This window comes from Chaetodon auriga, chromosome 23 (genome assembly GCF_051107435.1).
Source record: "Chaetodon auriga isolate fChaAug3 chromosome 23, fChaAug3.hap1, whole genome shotgun sequence".
NCBI classification, from domain to species: Eukaryota; Metazoa; Chordata; class Actinopteri; order Chaetodontiformes; family Chaetodontidae; genus Chaetodon; species Chaetodon auriga.
This window is the reverse complement of record NC_135096.1, coordinates 15,548,252-15,570,303: the sequence shown is the minus strand read 5'-3', so window position 1 is coordinate 15,570,303 and position 22,052 is coordinate 15,548,252. Positions and strand designations below refer to the sequence as shown.

The 22,052-nt window shown below is 47.9% G+C and overlaps 1 protein-coding gene across 7 annotated transcripts in view; it reads right to left on the bottom strand.

Annotated features, from left to right (window-relative positions):
• Window positions 1–1,216: 1,216 nt before the first annotated feature.
• Window positions 1,217–22,052, bottom strand: part of LOC143315735 (mitogen-activated protein kinase kinase kinase kinase 4-like) — a 31,913-nt gene continuing 11,077 nt past the window's right edge. Inside the window, exons 3-32 of one of the 7 annotated variants that reach the window (XM_076723085.1) lie at window positions 21,205–21,261; window positions 17,227–17,352; window positions 17,004–17,114; window positions 16,802–16,892; window positions 16,507–16,637; window positions 16,303–16,357; window positions 16,143–16,221; window positions 15,099–15,274; window positions 14,910–14,982; window positions 14,598–14,808; window positions 14,348–14,509; window positions 14,138–14,224; window positions 13,331–13,813; window positions 12,031–12,183; window positions 10,972–11,256; window positions 10,630–10,730; window positions 10,156–10,283; window positions 9,826–9,920; window positions 8,331–8,509; window positions 8,022–8,151; window positions 7,342–7,644; window positions 5,960–6,077; window positions 5,594–5,764; window positions 5,314–5,457; window positions 5,082–5,216; window positions 4,879–4,979; window positions 4,623–4,772; window positions 4,381–4,540; window positions 4,089–4,228; window positions 1,217–3,955 (exon numbers count right to left, since the gene is read on the bottom strand). In XM_076723085.1, the coding sequence (XP_076579200.1) occupies window positions 3,872–3,955; window positions 4,089–4,228; window positions 4,381–4,540; window positions 4,623–4,772; window positions 4,879–4,979; window positions 5,082–5,216; window positions 5,314–5,457; window positions 5,594–5,764; window positions 5,960–6,077; window positions 7,342–7,644; window positions 8,022–8,151; window positions 8,331–8,509; window positions 9,826–9,920; window positions 10,156–10,283; window positions 10,630–10,730; window positions 10,972–11,256; window positions 12,031–12,183; window positions 13,331–13,813; window positions 14,138–14,224; window positions 14,348–14,509; window positions 14,598–14,808; window positions 14,910–14,982; window positions 15,099–15,274; window positions 16,143–16,221; window positions 16,303–16,357; window positions 16,507–16,637; window positions 16,802–16,892; window positions 17,004–17,114; window positions 17,227–17,352; window positions 21,205–21,261 (4,419 nt within the window). In that variant the 3' untranslated portion in view covers window positions 1,217–3,871. The remainder of the gene's footprint in view (window positions 3,956–4,088; window positions 4,229–4,380; window positions 4,541–4,622; window positions 4,773–4,878; window positions 4,980–5,081; window positions 5,217–5,313; window positions 5,458–5,593; window positions 5,765–5,959; window positions 6,078–7,341; window positions 7,645–8,021; window positions 8,152–8,330; window positions 8,510–9,825; window positions 9,921–10,155; window positions 10,284–10,629; window positions 10,731–10,971; window positions 11,257–12,030; window positions 12,184–13,330; window positions 13,814–14,137; window positions 14,225–14,347; window positions 14,510–14,597; window positions 14,809–14,909; window positions 14,983–15,098; window positions 15,275–16,142; window positions 16,222–16,302; window positions 16,358–16,506; window positions 16,638–16,801; window positions 16,893–17,003; window positions 17,115–17,226; window positions 17,353–21,204; window positions 21,262–22,052) is intronic. The other 6 variants (XM_076723086.1, XM_076723088.1, XM_076723089.1 and 3 more) reach the window with 6 other exon arrangements.

The following is a 22,052-nucleotide window of genomic DNA, read 5'->3' as shown; positions in this document are numbered from 1 at the left end:
ATAATAACACTTAGGTGTGAAAAAGACGGCACGCTGAGTCTGGACGCCGCACACAGGAAACTGTGTTAGTACGTCTCAATGCCAGCTTTACTAAATTGTTCGCATGTTTGGAAGCGACATGAAGTGGGATGGGCCGTGAGGTGCGTAACGGCGCCATCTTGTGGCGGAGATCAATAGTGGCGGTGCTTTTCAGTCTGTGGGGACTCTCAGTCATCCAGGACACGGTTATCTAAGGAGGGGTGAATCCAGGGCAGCTGGACTTGAATGCAGACACTTGGAAACGTTTCATCTGTTATCCAAAGAGCTTTGTCACTTCTCACATGCTCCTCTTTTTAATGCTGCGTTTAAATAAAGATTTAATGGGGGATGTGGAAAGAGGACAGTGTTTTTTCTCACCGCATGATTTATTCATTTCTTGAGTCTACTTCACAATTAGATGATGGTGGCTGAAAGTTAAAAAGCTGCATGATCTCAAGTGCATCACAGCCAGTAGTGGAATGCAAATTTGCTAAAATTTTGTAAAATTGGATCAACTTTTGCAGAAATTTGCCAACAGAAAAACATAAAGAGACAATGAAGAGGATTACAGTTCAAATGAGGTTATGTACTTCTTGTGACATTTGTTTTATTTTGCTGAAATGATGTACTTTTTAATTTCTAAAACCAAAACCCCATACTTTCATTCAATTCAGCAAATATTGCAAAGAGCCCCAGAGGCTTCAAGGAGAGTCTGTTGAAACAGTTCTTTATGAAACATATTGTGAATATGGAATTTGCATGTTTATAAAATATGATGCACCATTTTAATGCACTTTTAACAACACTGGACAGAAACAGTCAAACGAGCTCCACATATACTTCAAATGGATTAGTTCTGCAGAGTGCCTTTACTTCAGACACCTGAAGTCAATAATATTCCTTTTAATGGCATTTTAATGCAGGTATTCTACTTTAAAGTTTCCATTTTTTAGTTTGGTGTTGCCACTTTTACACAAGCAATGATCACATTACTTCTTATTAGCATGTTTCCTTTACTTTTCCCAGAATATTTGGTTTCCAGTCTTCTTCAACTTCAGGAGACTTTTTAAAACCTAAAATCCAACATAGTAATTTCCTGCACCTTTGGTGGTGTAATAACCAACCAGTGGGCATACTTACACTTTGAGGTAAATCAAGAAGAGGTAAAATGAAACCATTAAAAAGAATGACAGCATACTGTAAATTACTTCTGATTTTATTCAATGGAAAAAAAAGACCTTCAGGAAAATACAGTAATTCCCATAGTACACACAGAGAGGACATAAATTAGAGAGGCATGGCAGAGAGACGTTTGCGGGGAAACATGTCGCCTGGCACCCGGGTGGTAGAAAACATTTGATCCACGCTGCCACACAGCCAGGGGCACACTGTGCACAATGCAGGATGCAGAGGAATCAGTGACATCACACTCGAGACTTGTGTAATCCACAACATGAGCAAAAGTTGATTATTCCTGTACACAAACGTCTAAATGATAGTACAAAAAGGGAATAATACAAAATACAAAACAGGGAAAAACTGCCCTCAAAATAAACCATAAATATTCATATCGATGCACATTGGTTTAACAAAACAATTGCTTCTGTAAACATTTTCAACATAAGGTGTGCATTACAATTTAAAAACCACTGCAGTCGCATACTTATCCGAAGGGTTACATAATAAAAATTGCAGAAACAAGACTAAAAACTAAGTCAGAGTTAAAAATATGCCGCTTAGTTCATGCCGTCTGAAGTGGTTTCGTAACACTGCTATTCGAACGTGTGACTTTTTGCCTTCTTTGCTTTTCACAGACGATCGGACAGTGAAAGCATCTCATTCCCGTGTTCCGCAGCTCGCAGCAGGTCCCACCGTGGACAGTGAAGGCACCGCCCTTGCTGAGAGCAGGATCAAAAAGACGAGTTTAGGTGAGGGGTGGGGGTGGGGGGAGTGAAACCCGTCCAGTTTTGTCATTCACACAGACGCACAGCCGCAGGATGGATTCTACATTTCAACAGTGGAATGAAGTCTTGCCTTGTCATTCCGGTTTTAGAGGATGAGAAACGAAGAAAAGCCAAATGAAGACATAAAATCTGACTCTGGGATGGAATCATGATGCAGTTTACGCTGTCAATTTGTCTCTTCGGTGAGTGGAACGGCCTGTCTGAAGCCCAAAATGGAAAGAGGTCCAGTACTGAGTCGCATGGCTGGTTTGGATTCTTCCTGCATCACACACAATCCAACCTTCTTCACTTTTCACTTGTCAAAAATGTGGATTTTGAGCAGCTTTTATCAGCTGGAGACCCTTCTAAGGCAACCGTTTAGCGGCTCGAAGCTTAAGTCTCGTTCAAAACACAGAGTCGGATGATGGCAGATGTGAAACGGGGCTTCGACTGTGCAGGTGGAGGACAATCAGCTGACCCCCTCCTCTTTGTGGAGTGTGATGTTCAAAGCTTCTTCCGAGCCCTTTGGCTCTATGCACACTTCATTCCCTTACTGTCACTTCTGCCTCCATGCTACCTTAATGGCCACCTGCTAATTCTGCATGTCTAATTCACAGTTTATCCTAGCCCTAACTTATGACTGATGTTAAAGGAAAAATCCACCTGAAAGAAAAAAAAATCGGTGACGGGTCTCACATTTCTGGGTCTGTTTTGTGGTTTTGGTGGTGCGTTTTTATATTTCCAGCAGAACGACAGAATCTGCAGACTGAAAATGAGCAACTGAGACCGAACAAACTGCAACACTTCATCACGATACGGAAAACGACAGACTGACGATAAATAGGGTGGATTTTTCCTTTAAAACTCATCTAAGGGTGTGTCCTGCATTCTTATGCTTTATTCATGTGCAGCAAGTCACATAGAAAATATACAGTGTATGAAAAACTGGGGCTAATTGTGTCGATAACACCAAAGCAACATGCTGTCATAAACAGGGCTACTTCTGTCCGACATAACCTACAGTACGTGAGGCAATGTGGTAAAAGTCGAGAAAGTGTCTGTAAAACCCGGGAGAGTCTGAAGCCCACAAGGTTGGTGTAGTTAGTATGTACAAGCTGATATCCAGTACCCTGTATTTCATGGATATATCAAGAAGGTCCCTTAAAAAAGTCTTCACTTTAAGGAGGAGAAGGCAAAAAAGTGAAGACGCAGAGGCAGATTGACATGTCAAGCCTTATTTACGGGAGGAAAACGGTGGTGGTGGTGAGCTAGTGTTGAATGACATGCTTGACGTGAAAATCTACCGTGGTGGGAATAGGAGTTAATTTACCTGAACGGGACCCGGACTAAACACAGCTACGAACAGCTACACTGGAGGCGCGGCGCGTACAGGATTCGCCTTCCTTCGACACAGCGAGCGGCCGCGTTCAGCCCCCCGTCGGCCCCGTCATTCACATGCTCAGTGTTTCTTCCATTCACACACGTACACGATGCAGAGTTTTACTATGACACAGAAAGATTTACCATCAACAGGCAACAGATCCCACGTCCTGCAGAGGAAGAGGAGGGGATCGGCTCAAAGACTGGGCAGCGGGGGCTGGGGGTGGGAAACCTGGAGGCTGGCGGGGGCTTCTGCCGTCGGAATATGGTTAGCTAGTAGACTCGAACGCACTTACCCCTCAGCCCCAGACACACACCCACCTCTCGCTTCTTTTCATGATTACAGTCCAATCCGTGGTTTGTTTGCCCGAGCAGGTGAGAGGAAGCTGCTCCCTCCATCCAGGAGCTTCTCCAGCTCAGGCTCAAGGCTGTTCTCTTCTTCATCGTCGTTGGTCACAGTCACAATCGTCATCTGTTGGTCGCTGCTTAGGTAAGGTATCGTCACGTTGGCTGATGCGGTCGGGTGTCGACTACCAGCTCATAAGAGAAGTGCGTCCCAGGGTCATAAAATACACCTGGCTGGCACCTCCGGGGCGCACGGAGGCGAAGAAGACCTGGCAGACAGGGCAACAACGAGCTGAAAACCACGCAGAAAACAGAGAAACAGAGGGAAGGAAGGAGGGGGAAAGGGAAGGAGGCAAGGAAGGAGGGAGGGATGAGGAAAGGGAGAAAGACTTGTGTAGTCACCTTGTCATTCCTCTCACAAAGGAACTTGAGTCTCTGGGCTCTCTTGTGCATGAAGACGCCGTCCAGGTGGCCGGTCTCCACTGAGCGGATCTCTATGGCCTTCTCACCCCAGCCCATGATCTGGTTTGACCTAATGTAGGCTGCTCAGACACAGAGGGAGACAACAGCGTGTGACTGGAGGATTCAGTTCAGATACCTGAGCTAGCCCTTGTGGTGCATGCTGGGAGTTTAGATACCAGCCACAGCGAGCTGTTTCCTGGACTGAGTTGGACTCCCGTTTATCTGAACTTACCCACTGAAGTTGGCATTTCTCCCCACTGCAGCACCACGTCCTTGGTGATGCGTCCGTACGTGTTGACGTAGACGCCCTCGTCCTCGTAACACACCAGCAGCTCGATCCCGTCAGTGTTGGGCAAGATGATGATGGCGTGGCACTGAATGCTGGTCTGGATCTGAGGGAGAGGAGGGAGGAAGAGTTAGGAGAGCGAAGAGCATGAAAAACGAGGTACGCTCAACACTGCGCCGCGTCCTTACGTGTGTGGGCAGGTAGATGTCGTAGACGGCGCCGGAATCCACATCCACAGCATGGAAGCCTGAGCAGGAGCCATAGATGACCTTTAACCTCTGACCTTCCTCCACCGTCAGGTCGACCAGCAGAGGCTTGTGCACCAGGTCACCGAAAGACTAAAGCCAACCAAGTCAGTGGGGTCAACACACAAAGAAGTAACAGCAAAACACTGATGAAGGTAATCATACTTGCATGTGGAGACCCACACCCACCCATGCTTACCTTAAAGGCCATGAATTTGTGGTAGGGTTTGGGCGCCCAGGCGTACACCTCCACCGCGTTCTTCAAGGCCAGCACCAAGAACTTAATCCTCTCGTATTTCACTGGAAGAAAGGTGAGTCACTCATGAGCGATAGCACTGTTTAACAAGTCCTGGTCAAGTTTAACCCTCCTTTGAAGTTTGGGAGTCTTTGACGGGAACGTACCGACTTTGTAGTGGACACAACCCTCCAGGTCGCCCACGTTAACCCAACCCTGCTTCTTCTCCACCTCAGGGTCATTGTGCAAAATTTTGTTTCTCAGCCACGACAGGTAATACACTCGCAGCTTGTTCTTTTTACCTGCAGGAGGCGGACATTGATTGAGAGAGAGCAGAGTTACAACCAATTTCTAAAAGCCTATAGTCACAAATTATGCACATCAGAACATGGACTGGACCTGATATGGTGACCAGGACGTTGAGTCCCTCCAGGACATCCATCTGCTGGATGCGTCGTCTGTTGATCAGGGGGTAGACCTTCCCCTGACCGCTTCGGTCCAGCAGCATCAGACCGCTCTCTGTCCCCACCAGCAGGTTCACTCCTGGGACAATTCAACATAAATGAGACCCCCACAGTTAATAGTTCACTTTAAAAAGAGGTTTTTTTTGTCCCCTATCAGTGGTTGTACATGGCACACAGCCGTATCACTCGCTGATTGCTGATTGCTGGACACCTACCCCAGAGTGCGGCACACAGAATCTCAGAGTTGAACCTCTTCTTGTACTTGCGGATCTCCGGCGTGTCGCTGGGCGGGCGCGTGTTGACTGGGTTGACGTTGACCACCGAGCCTTTACGGGATGGGTCGGACCTCAGCGGGTCCGCCAGCCTTCCGTCCTGCCCAAATCCTGCTGGAAGGGGACACAGACGTAGCAGAGGTCAGGGTGGATGCAATTAAATGTTCTTCACCCATTAACATCACTCTCATACATGTGAATGTTCTGCAGGTGTCCTGTTGCTAGCAAACTGAAGCCGGCTACACTCAATACTTCTTAATTACATCGCTTCCTGAATAAACACATTCTCTGAGCTACATGGAGACCTACCCATGTTGTTGAGGGAGCTGCCACTGGATGGAGAGATCTGGAGAAGACGAGGGTCGATGAAGGGGGTGAAGGAAGAGGAAGACTTGTGTTTGGACATGGAGTTGCTCTCCGACTGGGACTGCGAGAGGTTTAAGACATTTAGAAAACAGAGACTTTTGGATTGCAGTCATTAACGTGTGGCCTAAGTCAAGATTTGTTAAACAGATTTCTAATTTATAAGACTTTGACTGTTGGTTCAAACGAAAACAGCAACAGGCCCTACAGCTTTGAACCTATGAGCTACAGATCCACCTCTGGGGGCTCATAAAACAGCATTCAGCTGTTCAATCAAACTCCGCTCTTATGATACAAACAACTGGGAATAAAAAGCTGGCACTGCAATTTGAGTTCAGAAGGAATCAGATGAAAATGATGACGTGCAGTTTTATTAGTTGTTGTGAAGCTGGCGAGGACAGAAATGTTAGAGAGGGAAAAACAACATGTGCAACAAGAAGAAATGTGTTGAGGGAAATGAGAAATATCCAAACGCTGGCTGCTGTGAAGTGTTAGAGGAAAAAGCTGCTCCTAATAAAGCACAGAGGAGGAGCGTGATCCCGCCACCCAAGATGCATGTTGTTTGCAACTCAGTCACACTGCAAAAGAGGAGGTAATCTATGTTAATCAACGCTGACAATAAATGTCTTCTCTTTAAGTAGGTCATGTGTGCTTGAAGACTTGCAGGCCATCCTAGATTTGGTACATTACAAATTTTAATATATCACACCAGGCATGCCACCACCCAACACTGCTAAGACTACGCAAAGTGGTTAGACTGCGATGCACCGCTACAGGACGCTTGTAGGCAGTTCACCCCAAGAGGCTCCAGTTTAGCTTCCTCCACACCGTGACCGTGTTCTACCACCGGGAGGCGCCCGTGCTAGCAGTGCAATGCAGTGAATTGCAGGAGAGAAGGAGGCTGCAGCCCGAATCAAGCGTCAGCCAAGCCAGAAGGTGGCAGAGGAGAGCCAGAGTGAAGGCAGCAGGACACAGAGGGGGCAGGACAGGGCGAAGAGAGGCTCCGACCAACAATCAAGGACTGGATGGTTGGTTTGTACAGGCTTAGAGGTGGAGACGTGTTTGCTGCTGCTTAAAATAAGTATGTATTTGACCTTGCTCCATGTCCGGGGAGAGGATGGTGATATAAAAATCAGCTGACCAAGACACTTAATACTTCTTCACAGTGGGCAACTTAGTCTGGAAGCAGCAAATCTTTTGCCATCTTGGACACATTCGAGATCAAACTTTGCACCTGCTAGTTGACCCTAATCTGCACGTCTACGCCTGTACGCTCTGCAACAGTCCATTCCTCGATTGTTCGCCTCGGTGACATGGGGGCGACATACCTCGATGGCAGTGAACTTGTCCAGGGGGTTCTGTGGGGACATGGCAGGACTGGCATGGCTAGATGATGAGGGGAAGGAGGAAGAGGAGGAGGAGGTGGAGGAGGCAGAAGGGATGGTTGTGGAAGAGGAAGGGGAGTGATGGCTCTGCTGGATAAGGTCTGGGAGGTGGTGTATGCGGGCGGCAAAGCCGTTTTTCTCTGGGAGGCTGTGGCTGGGGGGTTGGGGCTGGCCGTGGGCGTGGCCAGGGCCAGCCGAGGAAGAGGAGGATGAGGGATTGACCAACCGCTTTATGTCAACCGTGCTCTGGAAGCAAGAACAGGCATACTTGGGCTCGAGCAAGCAGGTGGAGAGAGGGAGGAGATGTATGTTTGGCTGCCAGTGTGCTTATCCCGACATCACACATAAGACATTCTTTAAACTCATGTTTGGAGAGCGTCACTGCTTTGCATGTCGCAGTAAATATCATCTAAAACTATGTGACGTCTTATCTAACAGCAGCAAGTCTTTCATGAAAATAATAACATAAAAAAGGCTCAGTAGCAGGAAGGAAGACAGAAGAAATGGTGGAGAATGGGTGGATGAACAACATGGACAAATGACTTCAACTATATACGAGCAGAATGTGCCTTGAACCAAACAAGAATTTGATGTTAAGTCCAATTCCCGCCTCCTCCTCTTACCTGTCTGATGACCAGCGTGCCGTCCTTGGAGGGCGTAGTGCCTTGCTCGCTCTCTGAGTCCTCCACCAGCATGGTCTTTGCAGACTCCGTCTCCCCGTTACTCAGCCTCCTGCAGAAGCCATGGGGATATCTGACGTCCGTAACCAGACCAGTGTTAACAGTCATGCAGAAAAGCCATGCGACACTGGCGGCTCTGACAATGCACAATATCTTATCGTGTTCTAAATTTACATATGAAATTGAGGAGAAGTCACTGAAAGGGCAACAGTGGAGCCAACACTGAAACTACACCGTCACAGATCTACCTACCCGGCCCTGGAGTCCTCGGCTCCAGAGGTGGACTCCTCGCCCGCCTCCTGGTCCACCTCCTCATCGTCTTCCTCGTCGGTGGTGCCCGACTCCTCACTTGACGAGGAGTAGTCGGTGACCTTGTGGTGGGGCCTCACATCGTCTACCGCACGGAGCTCCTTGGCCAGAGCCGTCAGGTCCTAAGAGGAACAGTAAGGAAGAGTTAGAAAGACTGAAGTCTGATATTTTGGCAAAATCAGGTTGTCTGGCATGTTGCCTCATTGGTTTATGCAAAGCTACTAATCTCAATGGCGTGTTCCACACTTAAATACACCTTAATTCTCCAAGAAATGAACTCATCTTGAGGGTATCACTGCATAACAGGCTCTCATTTACCAGACAACCCGAAATGAGCCTTAAAGCAATCCCTCCTCACGTCATAGAAGCTGACCTACAGCCTCAGACCTGCCAGTTTGAAACCTTGTTAGACCTGGGCTAAGATCCCAGTTTGGGGTTGTGTCCATCAAAGCGTTATTTTTCACACTGATACTCCTGCAAGGTCGTCTGGTACAGACATGGATACTCAGCCCGGCCTGTATTCATTTCTCCTCCACTGTTGTCAGCACTTGCACATGCCGGACTCCCTCTTTGCAAACAATTTTTTAAAAATGCGCCGGATGCAGGAAGACGCTGTGGTGGACACAGCCCCGAAGTCTAAGTTTGAGGAATGCGGTGAGTTAAGCGGTGCATTGTTAGAAAAATCAGATAAAAGTTGAACTGTTTTTCTAATTCCCAGATTAGAGCAGTACCCTCCAGAGTCCATGTCTTGTAACCACGTTGCCTTCAGCTTGTTCCCCTTTGCAGACTCTTAATAATGGAGTCTTGTAAGGTCAACGATGAGCAAGAAAGGGAGGAGGGAATTCTTCCCTGACATGCTCGACAAAGCAAATGGGCCACATTTTATCCAACAACAAAGCCAGGTGAGATTAGGAGCAATTCTGACACGTACAAGGAAACAGGAGGTGTGTGTTTGCATTCAAATGTGCTCGCATTCACATCCAGGCTCTGGAAGCTGCTGCAAAGGGTTAACCGTCGATGACGAGCAGTAAAGTGAGAAAGAACTGTGCAGGCGCGAGGAAAGATGCCAGCAGAAGGCGATCACATCACAGGCAGAAAGGACAGCAACCAAAGACAGAACTGAAAAGAATTACTGAATTAATCCTCACAAGGGAGAAACAGCTCTTTTATCACAAACCATTATCGCATAATGCAACGAGCGGGGCGATGGTGCAAGCATAGCATAGGTGTGATTATGTAATCTCATTTAATAGGCTTACCGCATCACCCTAAGAGGTTCCCCAACAATCACGAACCATTGGATTCATGAGCAGTTTCACACACCAGGTGGTTGAATAATTAGAGTAGTAGAAAATAGAGAAAATGGAAAGAAGAAAACAGTTTTCACCCATTCAGCATCAAACAAGTTTAACCAGCACTTTAGTGACAGTGGACTCACCGCTGGTCGAGTAGGCCTGGCGAGGTTCTTTTCATCTTGTTTTTTGGGAACATTTTCAGGCCGCTGGAGAGGCGACCCTTCAGATTTGGAGGAAGCTTTGAGGGAACAAAAGAAAGTAGCATCAGTGAGGGGAAACAGAGCAGGACAAAGAGCTGGCACTGAAAAGATCTCCAATTACCTGTAAAAAAACAGCAGAAAACATACTGGAGAGTGAGCAGATTGCACAAGAGCAATATAAGAATGGTGTTACTGGAGTAATACTGATGATGTACTAGTAAGCAGTGAGTAGAGTGGGTGAAATGTAGCCAAGTACAGCACCGGGGGACTCACAGCGTGGCCTGAAGCGGTCTCCAGGACTGGCCTGGGAGCTGGAGTTGGAGGAGCCCGAGGAGCTGCCGCTGCCTGGCCGAGGCTGCAGCTTCTCCACGCGGTCCCACAGCGGGCGCTGCTCCACGTTGCTGTCAAAAAAAAGGGATATATTTTGTTGTCGTCTTTCTCTTTCGCAGGATTTGAAATTCTGTGCTTTAACGTCAATAAATGTATTTTTCCCCCCACACTAGTCCATCTGAAACGTCCTGGTACTAACTGTAATGTACACTCATGTTAAAATACACAGTCGTTTGCCAGTAGTATTTGCTAAATCTGCCATTCCTCTGTAAATATATTCAGATATCCGCTGTCTTCTACCAAGCTACCGTCTCCAGTCTTAACAACTTTGTTTCAAATCCTGCCAAATGTGTGCAACTCTGAGGAGTCTGAAACAACTACATCATCCAAACAGGGGAAGAAATCCTCTTTACTTACCCGCCAGCGTTCCTCTGTCCGCCCTGGTTGCCGGGCTGTGATGGCAGAGGGGACTCTCGGCGCGACAGCACTGGAGACCTGGATGTTGTCCTCACTGGGACCTGGAGAAAACAGATTCAAAAGGTCCTCACACAGTGGCAGGTGTGTGTGAGTGTGTGTAGGATGAACCCATTAGACACTGACACAGCTGCAGCATGTTCAAGAAATGAGACTGAACACAGCACGGCAGACACAAACAGACAGGCTGTGGGTGAAGCGAAGTGACCGGCATGACAGGAAGTGATTGAGGGAGAGTCAAGGTTAGGGGAGGGATGGGGGAGGGGGCCCTCACCAGCTCCTTACCTTGGGAGGTACCTCCTCGCTGCTGGCCTGGTGTTCAGCCCTTGTGTGGGCCTGAGGGTGGTGGAGGGGAGGTTGGGGCTGTGGGTCAGTGCGTGCGGGCGATGGGTGGTGGTGGTGGTGGTGGTGATGGTGGGGGTCCTGGGAACGCAGGTGGAGTTGTGCAAAGCTAGAGGTCACGCCGCCGGGCTCGCTGAAGGACTGGGAGCGAGAGACCACGGGCGGAGGAGGAGGAGAGGGGGCGGCACTGTTGCTGCTTTTTAAAGCAGCCAGGTGGGACCACTGGACCTTTTAGGGAGTGAGGGAGGAGGGGGAAGAACAAGAGGAGGAGGAGGAGGAGGAGGGGGAGGGAGGTGAAACAAGCAGACAACACAGTGAGACATGAGGGAAGATGTGTGTGGCGTTTCACATACATGTGCTTAGATTTATACACATGCATACGAGCAGACAGAGCACAAGACGACACGATGGAGCGTTTCACTCAGATTCATTATCCGGGCTCGAGGCTGACGCAAACTTTCACTACTATTTGATGTATTTCAGAAAAAAAAAAAACACTGTAGTTAATTGTATTAGGAGCAATTACAGATTGACAGATTTGTCCCAGGCAATACAAGAAGGAGGTGTCGTTTTATGAGCAAACATCTTACGCACTTGTGATCCAGTATGTGCTCCTCATTTGTTCAGTGGAAAGAGTAACGTCAGGAGAAAACGATAGGAGCAGGGTGGGGTTGGTGAGTGAACCACTTTACAGTCTCCTCTCCAACCTTGGATTAAGTCCAGATCTCCTTCTCTGTAATACCAACTTGCCAGATCTCTCCCTTTTTACTACTGAGGCTACTGGCTGAATCACTTGCAAAGGTCGGCTTCCTGTACGAGCTTATAGCCAAAAAATGCTCAAAAAAAGGAACATCTTAAAGGGACAGTTCAAAAATTAACAGACCTTGCTGTAAACAGCTTCATTGCATTAGTTTCTACGGCTAAAACGTAAGTACACAAACCCAGCAGCGAGGGGAGATGAGACCGACAGGAGAAAAGAGGAAAAGGAGAGGGGGGAGTTACCTGAGGCTCCATGGGCCGGTGCATGGCGGAGGCCTCGGAGGCGGAGCCACCATTGGAGAACGGTTCAGAGGAGCGGGGAGGCAGAGGGGGCTGCTTGGGAGGGGGGGCAGTCTGAGGGGAGCCCTGAATGTTCTTACGGTACCGCTCGTCGGCCTGCGGTGAGGGAGTCGTACAGGACAGAGACGGAATGAGGGTCAGGGGAAACATTTCTCTGACGGAGATAAAACAAAAACCAAGCAGAAGGGAACCAGCTCTGAAGCCGTCGATGGAGATGAAATTAGCTGCTTTCTTTTCTGCTTAAACATGGCTCCCATCTGCTTGTTTTTTCTAACATTATTGTCCTTTTAGCAGATCTGTAATATTGACAACCACCAACAACAAAGACATCTGCTGACAATGACATTAAACATGCTTGAAGCCCATTCGAGGCAGCCGACAGACACACGGACATATGCACAGACAGAGGTGGAGACGTCCCTGAAAACACATTTGAGAGCTAACTGTGGGAAAGATCATTGTTAATGACACGGAGCAGCTCTGTCGACGACACTGCCTGGGCGCCCTACAGGTTAGTCTGGGCCTCAGCCATCCACATGCAATGGCCCAATCCACACACATCGAGAGTCAGAGCAGCCATATCGAAGAATATCATCACAGGGAGGCCATCCAAGATCAAGAGAAAATCCCAAACCCTGTGGCTCTGTATTGTTCTGAGGAGAAAAGGATGAAGAGTAAAAGACCCTCATGTAAGTAAGAAATGGTCTTTGTGTCTACGGGGAACCAAAAAGGCTAAAAAGACGTAATGTTGCTTATTTTTCCACTTTCTCCCGAACCTACAAATGAATTTTTTCTCTTTCTCTTGCTCAGCCTGCTTCAAGTGACGACGAGTGACGAAAACATTTCCAACTGGTTTTAGTAGTCAAGGAGACTTGCAGCATTGCAAGTGAAAGCGAGTGCCAAGAGAGAGCGGAGGAGAACAGCTCGGTTTTATTCAGGACATATAAAGGCTGATCGCTGGTGGTCGGGAGCCTGTGGGTTTCCATTCTCCAACATACCCCCCACTTGTTTCATTCAAAGGGTCTGGCTGAGAGGGCCTGTGTTGTTACAAATTAGTTATTGCTTTGGAATAAAACCATCAGGAACAGAACGCCAAATTAAAAGTATTTGGGCTAAAAGGAAAACCAGTATTTGCTGCTCGCACCACCTCTATCATCGCGGTCACTGAGGGTGTGTGAAGACAAGCAAGAAGAAGCTGGAAAGAGCAGGCAGCGGGGCAGGCGGAGCCGAGGAGGAGGTTCACCTCTCTGATAGGCTGAGGAGGATGACTGACCGGCTCTGCGGACCTATCGGGCTCTGAGCTCTCTGCCTGGGGAGGTTCAGAGTCAGTGGGGCTTTCAGTGTGAGGGGGACTGGGGCTGGGGGAGTCTGAGAGCGGGCTGGGACAGGTCTCATCAGAGTCAGTCTTCTCTGGCACCGCTGCCGGGGATTTAGCGCTATCCGAGGGGACCGTCTGAAGGGCTCTGGAGGACTCACAAGGGCCTCTTGTTACAGACACCGCGCTGTCAAGGACCTGAGCTTGAGGGATGGTGGTGAGGAGGACCCTGTCAGGGGGCAGGGTGGAGGTCTGTGGAGGTTTGCTGAAGTCTGAAGGGAGTTTGGTCTTGTCGCCGGGCTGCTGTTTGGATTCGTGCTGCAGCGACAGCAGGTAGGCCTGCTCCTGCTGCAGGCGCTTATGGAGTCGCTCAGCCTTGCGCTGCTCCTCCAGCTCCCGCCACTTGAACTCCTATTGCAGAGCGTGGGGTTGGTTCAAGGTGGTGAGAAGAGACGGGAGAGGCGGCAGCCCCCGTCAGCCTGATAAACTTAGGCTGACTGAAAATCAGTGCCATCGTTTAAATCCATTCCTTACACATTCATACATTTTACACTCCAGTAACTTCATTTTATTTATACGCAACACTTTTTAAACTATACACACCTGAGATCAGTCCTTAAAGATGACATCAGGGATCAATCAACCTGCCTACTATACCTACAGCAGGCAGCTATGGCAGAGTGTTACAGATACAGTAGAGGTGATGCAGCAGGTGGGTGTATGTGTGTGACTGACCAGCAGCATGGCCTGTTCGCGGAGGAGCTGCTCCTGCAGCATCTCCAGGTGTCTCTGCTCCTCCTCCAGCTGGCGCCTGATGTACTCCTGTCAATCAAAGCAAAGTTTTTATTTGCGTTCACACTAAGCCAACACTCACTCAAACAGTGCGTACAGTAACTGCAGAGCTTTGTGCTTATTCAGTTCACGTATCACGATTTTAAAGCCGACCTGTTCGCGATCGTTCCTTCTCTTCTCGTCCTCGGCCCTCCGGCGTTCCTCCTCTTCTTTGCGTCGACGATCCATCTCTTCAATGCGCCTCTTCTCCTCTTGTTCACGCCTGCGCTGCTCGCGCTCCTGTTGCCTCCTCATCTCCCGTTCGCGTCGCTGTTGCTGTGGGGGTAAGAAAGGAGGAAATTTCAAAATATTTCTTGACAAGAAACACGATTTGCAGCAGTGTGATAATTCTCATCCCCTGTACCTCCTCCAGCCGCCTCCTCTGCTCCTTCTGCTGCTCAATGCGTTTCTGCCTCTCGGCCAGTAGTTGGCGCTTGTACTCCTCCTGCTCCCGGAGCTGCTGCTCCTGTAGGAGCTGCTGGCGACGGAGCGCCTCTGATCGCTCCTTGTTCTCCTGCTGCAGGCGGATGAAGTCGCGGCGCAGAGTTGACTCACCCGGCACATTGACAATGGAGCTGGATGGCGGGAGGAAAGAGGACATTGCGGTCAGATTAGAAAGCCACTGGGCTGCCGTCCAATAAGCAGCTACACCTGATTTGTCACTACTAGACCATACCTGGGCTCTCCCTCCTGCTCTGGAGGATCCTCCTCCTCCTCTTCACTGCCACTGTATTCATACTCTGTCTCATCTGCACAAGAAAAAATGGTGGAATCAGAACTTTTTTCAGGTTTTCTGAGACAATGAAACAGAGAAGAGAAGCAAAGCAACCAGCTGGCAAGTGAAGACACACAGAGACAGACGCACCCTTCTCTCCTCTCTTCTTCTTGGTGCGGTCGATGTGGTCTTTGAGCTGAATGCGGACCTGCCTCTCGTTGGGCTGGTCTCGGATGAAGGGGTGCTTCAGCAGCTGCTCTGTCGGGGGGCGCTGCGTGTAGTTCTTTACCAGACAGCTCTCGATGAAACTAAAGAACTTTTTGGACCTGCGGGGATTGAAGTCAACGGGGAGAAACAATGCATGACAGAGTGGGTGACAGATAAAAACAGACAGCGAGTGCCAGACAAATATTTCAGCCACAAACGGACAGAGCACAGCCAAGGATCCTAAGTAAAACGGACGTTTCTGCAAACAAGCTCTGATTCCAAATTAGCCGTCAGTCTTAACACTCCCTCCCTTCATGTCTCTGAAATGCTCCACAGCATAACAGCCTCTGGTTTCTCTGTGTTAATTGAGGTTTATACGTGTGGACAGGCAGCATTGAACCTTTCATCACATATATACCATGAAAACTCTGAAATATGGGGCGCAGTACAATGAAATTATCATCATCGCTGCACCTGCTGCCTTTAAAGTGTGGGTTCACTTCGCTTTCAATTGAACGAATCAAAAATGAAACGATCTAACAGCAAAACTATCTATTATTTAATGAAAGCTAGTATCCATAATAAAGCCCATTCACACTACAACGTCTGTTAAAATGGGAACCAATTCATCTCAGCTCTACGGCCAGCTGAAAAATCAGATGCTGGAGTTTTTTTTTTTTCTGCAGCGTGTCCACAGCAATGCAGCAGTGTGTGCCAGAGGAGGCTGAGTCTGCCAGAGCAGGTGTACCACAGATGTTCAGCTCAGCAGCAAAGCACAGAGGAAAAGCCAAGCTCTGATTCAAGCCTCTGTAGCTGCCGGGTCTGATGTCAGAGATAAAATCAAAATGCACAGGAGTGCACATAAAGAGGCCAAGTAGGAAATCTATACAGAAAATATCGTATAAAAAGCTCCTGAGTGAGGATTTATTTGGGTGAGAAGAGGACCGGAAAGGATAGGAATGCTCATCCTTTGTGGGTGGTACTCACCATTTTTTAGATTTGAGCCTGGGAGGAGGGTTTCTTGGAATGAGGAAGAGTGCACGCATTGGGTGCATGTCACAAAGCGCTGGAAGAAGACGCACACGTACAGATCAATGAGAATCCAAGAGACTGATCTGGCAAAACACCAAGAAAAACTGGTACTCACGTGGTGCTCCTTCTGCCATTTCAATAGCTGTGATACCACAAGACCACAAATCACTCTGCAAGAAAAGACGAGGCCCGTTAACCAAAACCACACCAAGCACACATGCTCAGACAAATCCAGGTGCCCACAGGTAGAAAGCACCTGTTTTACACAATTACACATTGGCAGGCTTTCAGAGCTTGAGACTTCTGTGGAGGCTCTTACTCTGTAATCGTATGTGGCGTCTGGGTTCTCGTCACAAGCAATGACCTCAGGGGCCATCCAATAAGGGGTCCCGATGAAGGTGTTTCTCCTCCCCACAGTCCGGTCCAGCTGAGCGCTCACGCCAAAGTCAACTAGAGAGCGTAATCAGAGCGACCACAGTCACCAAGGTGCCTAAAACCAACTCGAAACTAAATATGAACTTCAGGGGAGACTAGGGGCTTTCATCACTGTCACTTTCAGCCTGGACCAGTCACAGCCGACGTTAGCGAACACGTGGAAAAACATTGCCACTCACCGAGTTTGACTTCAGCATTCTCAGTCAACAGGACGTTCTGGCCCTTGATGTCACGGTGGATGACGTGGTGGGCATGCAGGTGGGCAAGACCCTGAGGGGGAGACAGAGAGAGAGGGGGCATGAGTGACTGTGGGAGAGGAGAGGAGAGGAGAGGAGAGGAGAGGAGAGGAGGGGAGAGGAGAGGAGAGGAGAGTGAGCTCACCCTGAGGATCTCTCTGGAGATGTAGGCGATCCAGTCTTCCTTCAGCTGGTTCCCCTTGGTGTTCTTCACCAGGTCCGTGATGGAACCAGCTCCACAGAACTCCATCACCAACTACACAAAAACAATATAATATGAATATAACTGAAAAAAGAAAGAATCCTGGCAGCTACAGTTTTTCCTTTCTTGCTCAACCTTAATTTCTTGAAAGGATTTGAGGACTTACCCATAGCTGGTCGTCGTGTCCCGGGGGGCTCTTTTTAATGAAAGCACCATAGTAGGTGGCTATGTTTCGGTGGTGGGAATACTTCTTCAGCATATTGATCTCCAGTTTAATTTCCTCCTCTTCATCCTGGACACACGTGCACACGGATGTTACATAGGTATAAAAAGACAAGTGGGAGTTCATCGTTCCACTGGAAAATTATTATGGTGAAACACAATAATCACTGTGTGGGTATCTGCTCTTAATCATCATCCGGCCTTGAGTGACACTTCATTTCAACCCCAAATCAATTCACTTCCATACTTAAAGTCACAGCAAGTGTCAAGCTATGTGGCGACGCCCTGGTGTGGTTTCATTTCAGCACGGCCAGGCCTCATTGATTGTGCGTCTCGGACTCAGCTATATAACAACGCAGCAGGAGTCGTGCGTCTGCAGGCAAATGATTCCATTGTTTAAGGATTAATGATGCATGAGTGAGTCTCATTGTGAGTGGATGTGTACAGTAGTCATTATCGGTAATCCCTCGCAAAAAACTAAATATACATAAGATCGATGGCAAATCCCCCACAGATATACATCAGTGTCAGGCTGCCATTACCCCGAACAGAGCTCAAGGATCCTGCCCTGACCATTCACCTACAAACGCACATTAAATATCATGTGTACTGGGTGCACGATCGCTCGATGGAAGAGTAATGAATCAGCAGGAAATGGGCGGCTTTAAGAATCAAATGCAACCTCAAAAACAGACGTGATGATCACACAAAGCCCCTGTGGACAGACAGTAGAACGCAACAGGGAAATCAGCAGGCTTATCCACAGTCTTACAAAAGCTAAATCAACTGCCAGACGTAGCTTTAAGACAGCGTTTAGTCTCTGCTGGAAATGGCCTTTAGTGCAAGTAACCTGCATCCAGTACCACATCTCGATAAAAAGGTCACAGCTGGCTGCAGCGTTAACTCCCCGCTTGCACCCAATAGCAACTTGACAATGATTAACAGTGACACACTAATTGAACACATGCAGGAATCAGCCTGCGAGTGCTTTGCTGTATGGCTTCGCGCTCTCTCCTATAGAAAGTACAGTGGGAGGAGGGGGACAGACACCAAATGTGGGGGTGGTTGCACAGCATTGTCACTGCAGACTACAACGTGTGGGGGTGTGCCTCTTTGTGTTAACAGCAATTTTCTGTCAATTATCACCACTGGACAGCATTAAAATGTGGAATTGAAGAGAAAGGTGATGCAATGTGTGCTGTTACAACACTGAACTGTGTGTGCAGCAGGCTTCACCTATAGCAAAATGGCAGTTGGCCGTCTATGCAGGCAGCCATGCTGCTGCTGCATGACTCGTTTGAGTTGACGTAAGCCTTTCTGTTGTACGCATCCCCCCCTCCCCCCCCCACATCCACCCCCTCTCCACTGTGCAGCTGTTGGATTATCACACTCCCGACAGTGAAAGCCTCACTGCCACAAGTCAGGTGATGAGGTGAGGGAGGGAGGGAGAGAGAGGCAGAGACAGAGGGAGATTTGTCAAATGACAGCGCAAGAAATGAGGGAAAGCCATGTGTACGATACATACAGTTATCACATTGTGGTTCATATCTTCCCAAATCATGCAGTCAGATCTATACCAGAGGATTGGAAATTGTTTGAATTACAAGTACAAAGTACAAAAGGCATCCATTTTTAGCTTCAGGGCGATATGGCGGCTCAGAGGAGGAGCGGAGGAGGGTTTGGATTTGGGAATGTGGAGCAGGGATGAGAATGTGGGTCAGAGTCACACTGGACGGTCCAGCGTGCCTGTGGATGAGCTCCACAGCCAGGACAGAGGGGAGGAGAGCATCATGGCCTCCCCAAACCACCGCGGAAAACCACTTGAGCGCGATTAAGATGCAGCAAAGCCAAGCCAAAAGCCTCGTCGGGCTGGACCTACACTGATGTTTATTACAAACACAGTCTATTATATGGAATATAATGACATTCAACACAGGGGAGAGCAAAAACTGCTGTGGTCAAGAAACATAACAGCCACCTCACTGATGCTTAAGACTATAAAGCAGGACAAAAATGACAATTATCAACATAAACCACCATGTTCAAACTACACTGACAAAAATCAATGTCCGTGTTTTGGTACATGAAGCCCCACCACCTATGCAAGAGACATGTCAAACAGCACAGAGAGGCCTTTCCATGTGGTAATTCATTTATATTAACTACTGATTCATTTAATTGACAGAAAATCTGCTATATCGTGACATGTTATCTGGATATGAAATGTCCTGTATCACAATCACATATTAAACTATGTCATTATCCACATACACCAAATGCAAATGTGTCACTGTAGTGGGTTAGCACAGTGTTTAATGCATATTAAATCACAGTCACACTGACTTCAAAGTCACTGAGGGAGGTCTATGATGAAGTCAGCGTTATCAGTTCAATGGCGGAGATCATACGCAATGAATCATTCAATGCAGTGCAGGCAATAAACATCTGGCTTATGAAAGGACAATCGCTAAACAACAACCTGGTGCTCAAGGCACACACCCAGTATTAGTCAGTGATTACGTACAGTGTTTAATAAAACAAAGCTCTGTCACAAGGTGCACTGCCTTGAAGGTACAGATAGGTGACACATAACAGGACACAGAGAGTCTTAGCGAGGTGCTTCACACCATTTTCACGCTTACAATTACATAAATTCACCTTGAATACTGAATAATAGACTATTTTAATCAAATAAGTAACAAGCAGCGCTAATTTCCTAAGATTTGGTGAACAAGTTCAGCCTCGGTTGACACCTTCTCTTCATGCCAAATGATTTTCAGTAAACAGATGCACTCCTCGAAGGCGCACCTACTGAAGTCCCGCCACAGAGAACAGGAAACGGTTGGGTAATATCTATATACCGGTTACACATGATAACATATCAGGTAAGGGTGTCAGTCTGACTCATCGTGACGTAGGCTTGTGTGAGGAGTGGCAGCAGGCATGTCAGGGCACACGGCTCTCTGCTGCTGCACCGGTGGCCTCTTTCAGCCTCCTCAGGGTCATGTTGATCACAGCGTATTGGGAAAATGTGGCATTCAGTGCTGGTAAATGTGTCCTTATAAGGGTCATAATGCGTGGGTGAAATCTGGCTGATGACTTTAGACTTCGCTCCCCCGGGGAAGATGATGAACTCCAAGCCATAAGTGCAACCAGTCTCCAGAATTCACCAGTGAGGCCTGTCATTGGTGGATGCGTGTGTGTGTGTGTGTGTACAGTCACACCCATATTCCTCCATCATTATTATGGCCGTGTGGGTGGTTGGCCCTGCTGGCCTTCACTGCTGCTCTGAAACCTTCTGCTTTGTGTTCCTGCATATGCGCAATGTGCGGCTGTGTGCGTTCTCTCATCTGCAGACAGGACCTCCCACTGCTGAGGGCAGCCTGCTGGCCGCTAAATGACGCACTTCGCTCAATAAGCATCCTGTTGCCTCTACCCTTCCCCTGCTGTTTATTATGGGGGGTGGCTCATTACAGAGCATGCCGTTTTCTCCTATACAAGCTCAAAAACATTTCGACGTCAGAGGCAATGGAATGTCTCCTGATTTTAATATTAACCAGACAAAGAGCAAAGATTCAAATACATCCCAGTGTAATGTTCTCCAGCTGATACGCTTAAGTTCTCTCTCTACACAAACCACAATTTATAATATAACGAGGGGGGGTGGGGACAGTCCTAACAAACAAAAACCTAGCAACTATCTCATCATTTTTAAGTCGTGACAAAAAGCTCAACAAACACCTGAGTGACGGATCTGTAATCTCTGGAAACACAGAAAAAACACACTATACAGTCCATTTTTGGGCCTCTGTGTGTGCAGTGGTGCACTTTCTTTGCCTTCCATTGCATCCTTTGCAAAGTGACTGCTGCGAATGCTTACACCGTGCTGTCAAGCTGAAACAATATATTTTTTTAGCCTTACCTCTGTGACGTCCATGACTTTGATGGCAGCCAGCTGTCCAGTCTTGACATGACGTCCCTATGAAGAGACAAAACATGAGTGAACGCCCACACTGCATTTGGAAAACACATTATACTCTTACTGACTTTTCACCATTTTCTGACATTTTAGAAACAAAACAATAGATTAATTGAGAAAATAATAGATGAACTGATGATAAACATAACTGTTCAACATGCCTTGGTGTTGTTAAAACTGTTGCCATGATCAAAGATTAAAATCTGTATCCCACGGTATAAGTAAACTTACTATATACAGTACATGCCACAGATGAGCATATTATTCCCAAGCTATACAGTCCCAACATTCCCAGACTTCTCTGCTCTCCCAACACCCTACTGCCACTCCTTACGTAAACAAAGGACTGAAATAGAGGCCTCTCTCCTACCCCTCCCTCCCACCCCCTGCCCCGAGAGGAGATAAAACATGGGACATATTTGGGAGCAGGCCCGGCTGGGTATGGGTTTTCCCCTTCTGACTCTTTGGGACAACACTGCAGTGATAGCGCTGCTGTGTGTCTGCCGGTCACTGCGGCAGCTTTATCGGGGACACATGCATCAATACGCTGCACGGGCCTCATTGCAGAAGGAAGGCGCAGATAGATGCACAGCTACAGCAGCTCAGACACTCATATGAACATCCCCACCAACAGCATCTCAGCCAGTGCATTCCATAGTCAATTGAAAATGTATGGATTATGACAATAAAAGCCATGCAGGCTTAGGGGCCCTCCCTTTCCACAGGGCAGGAGAGGGGGATGAGAGGGACACTTTACAATGCCTTTAATCCTCTCTACTTTGATCCCAGGG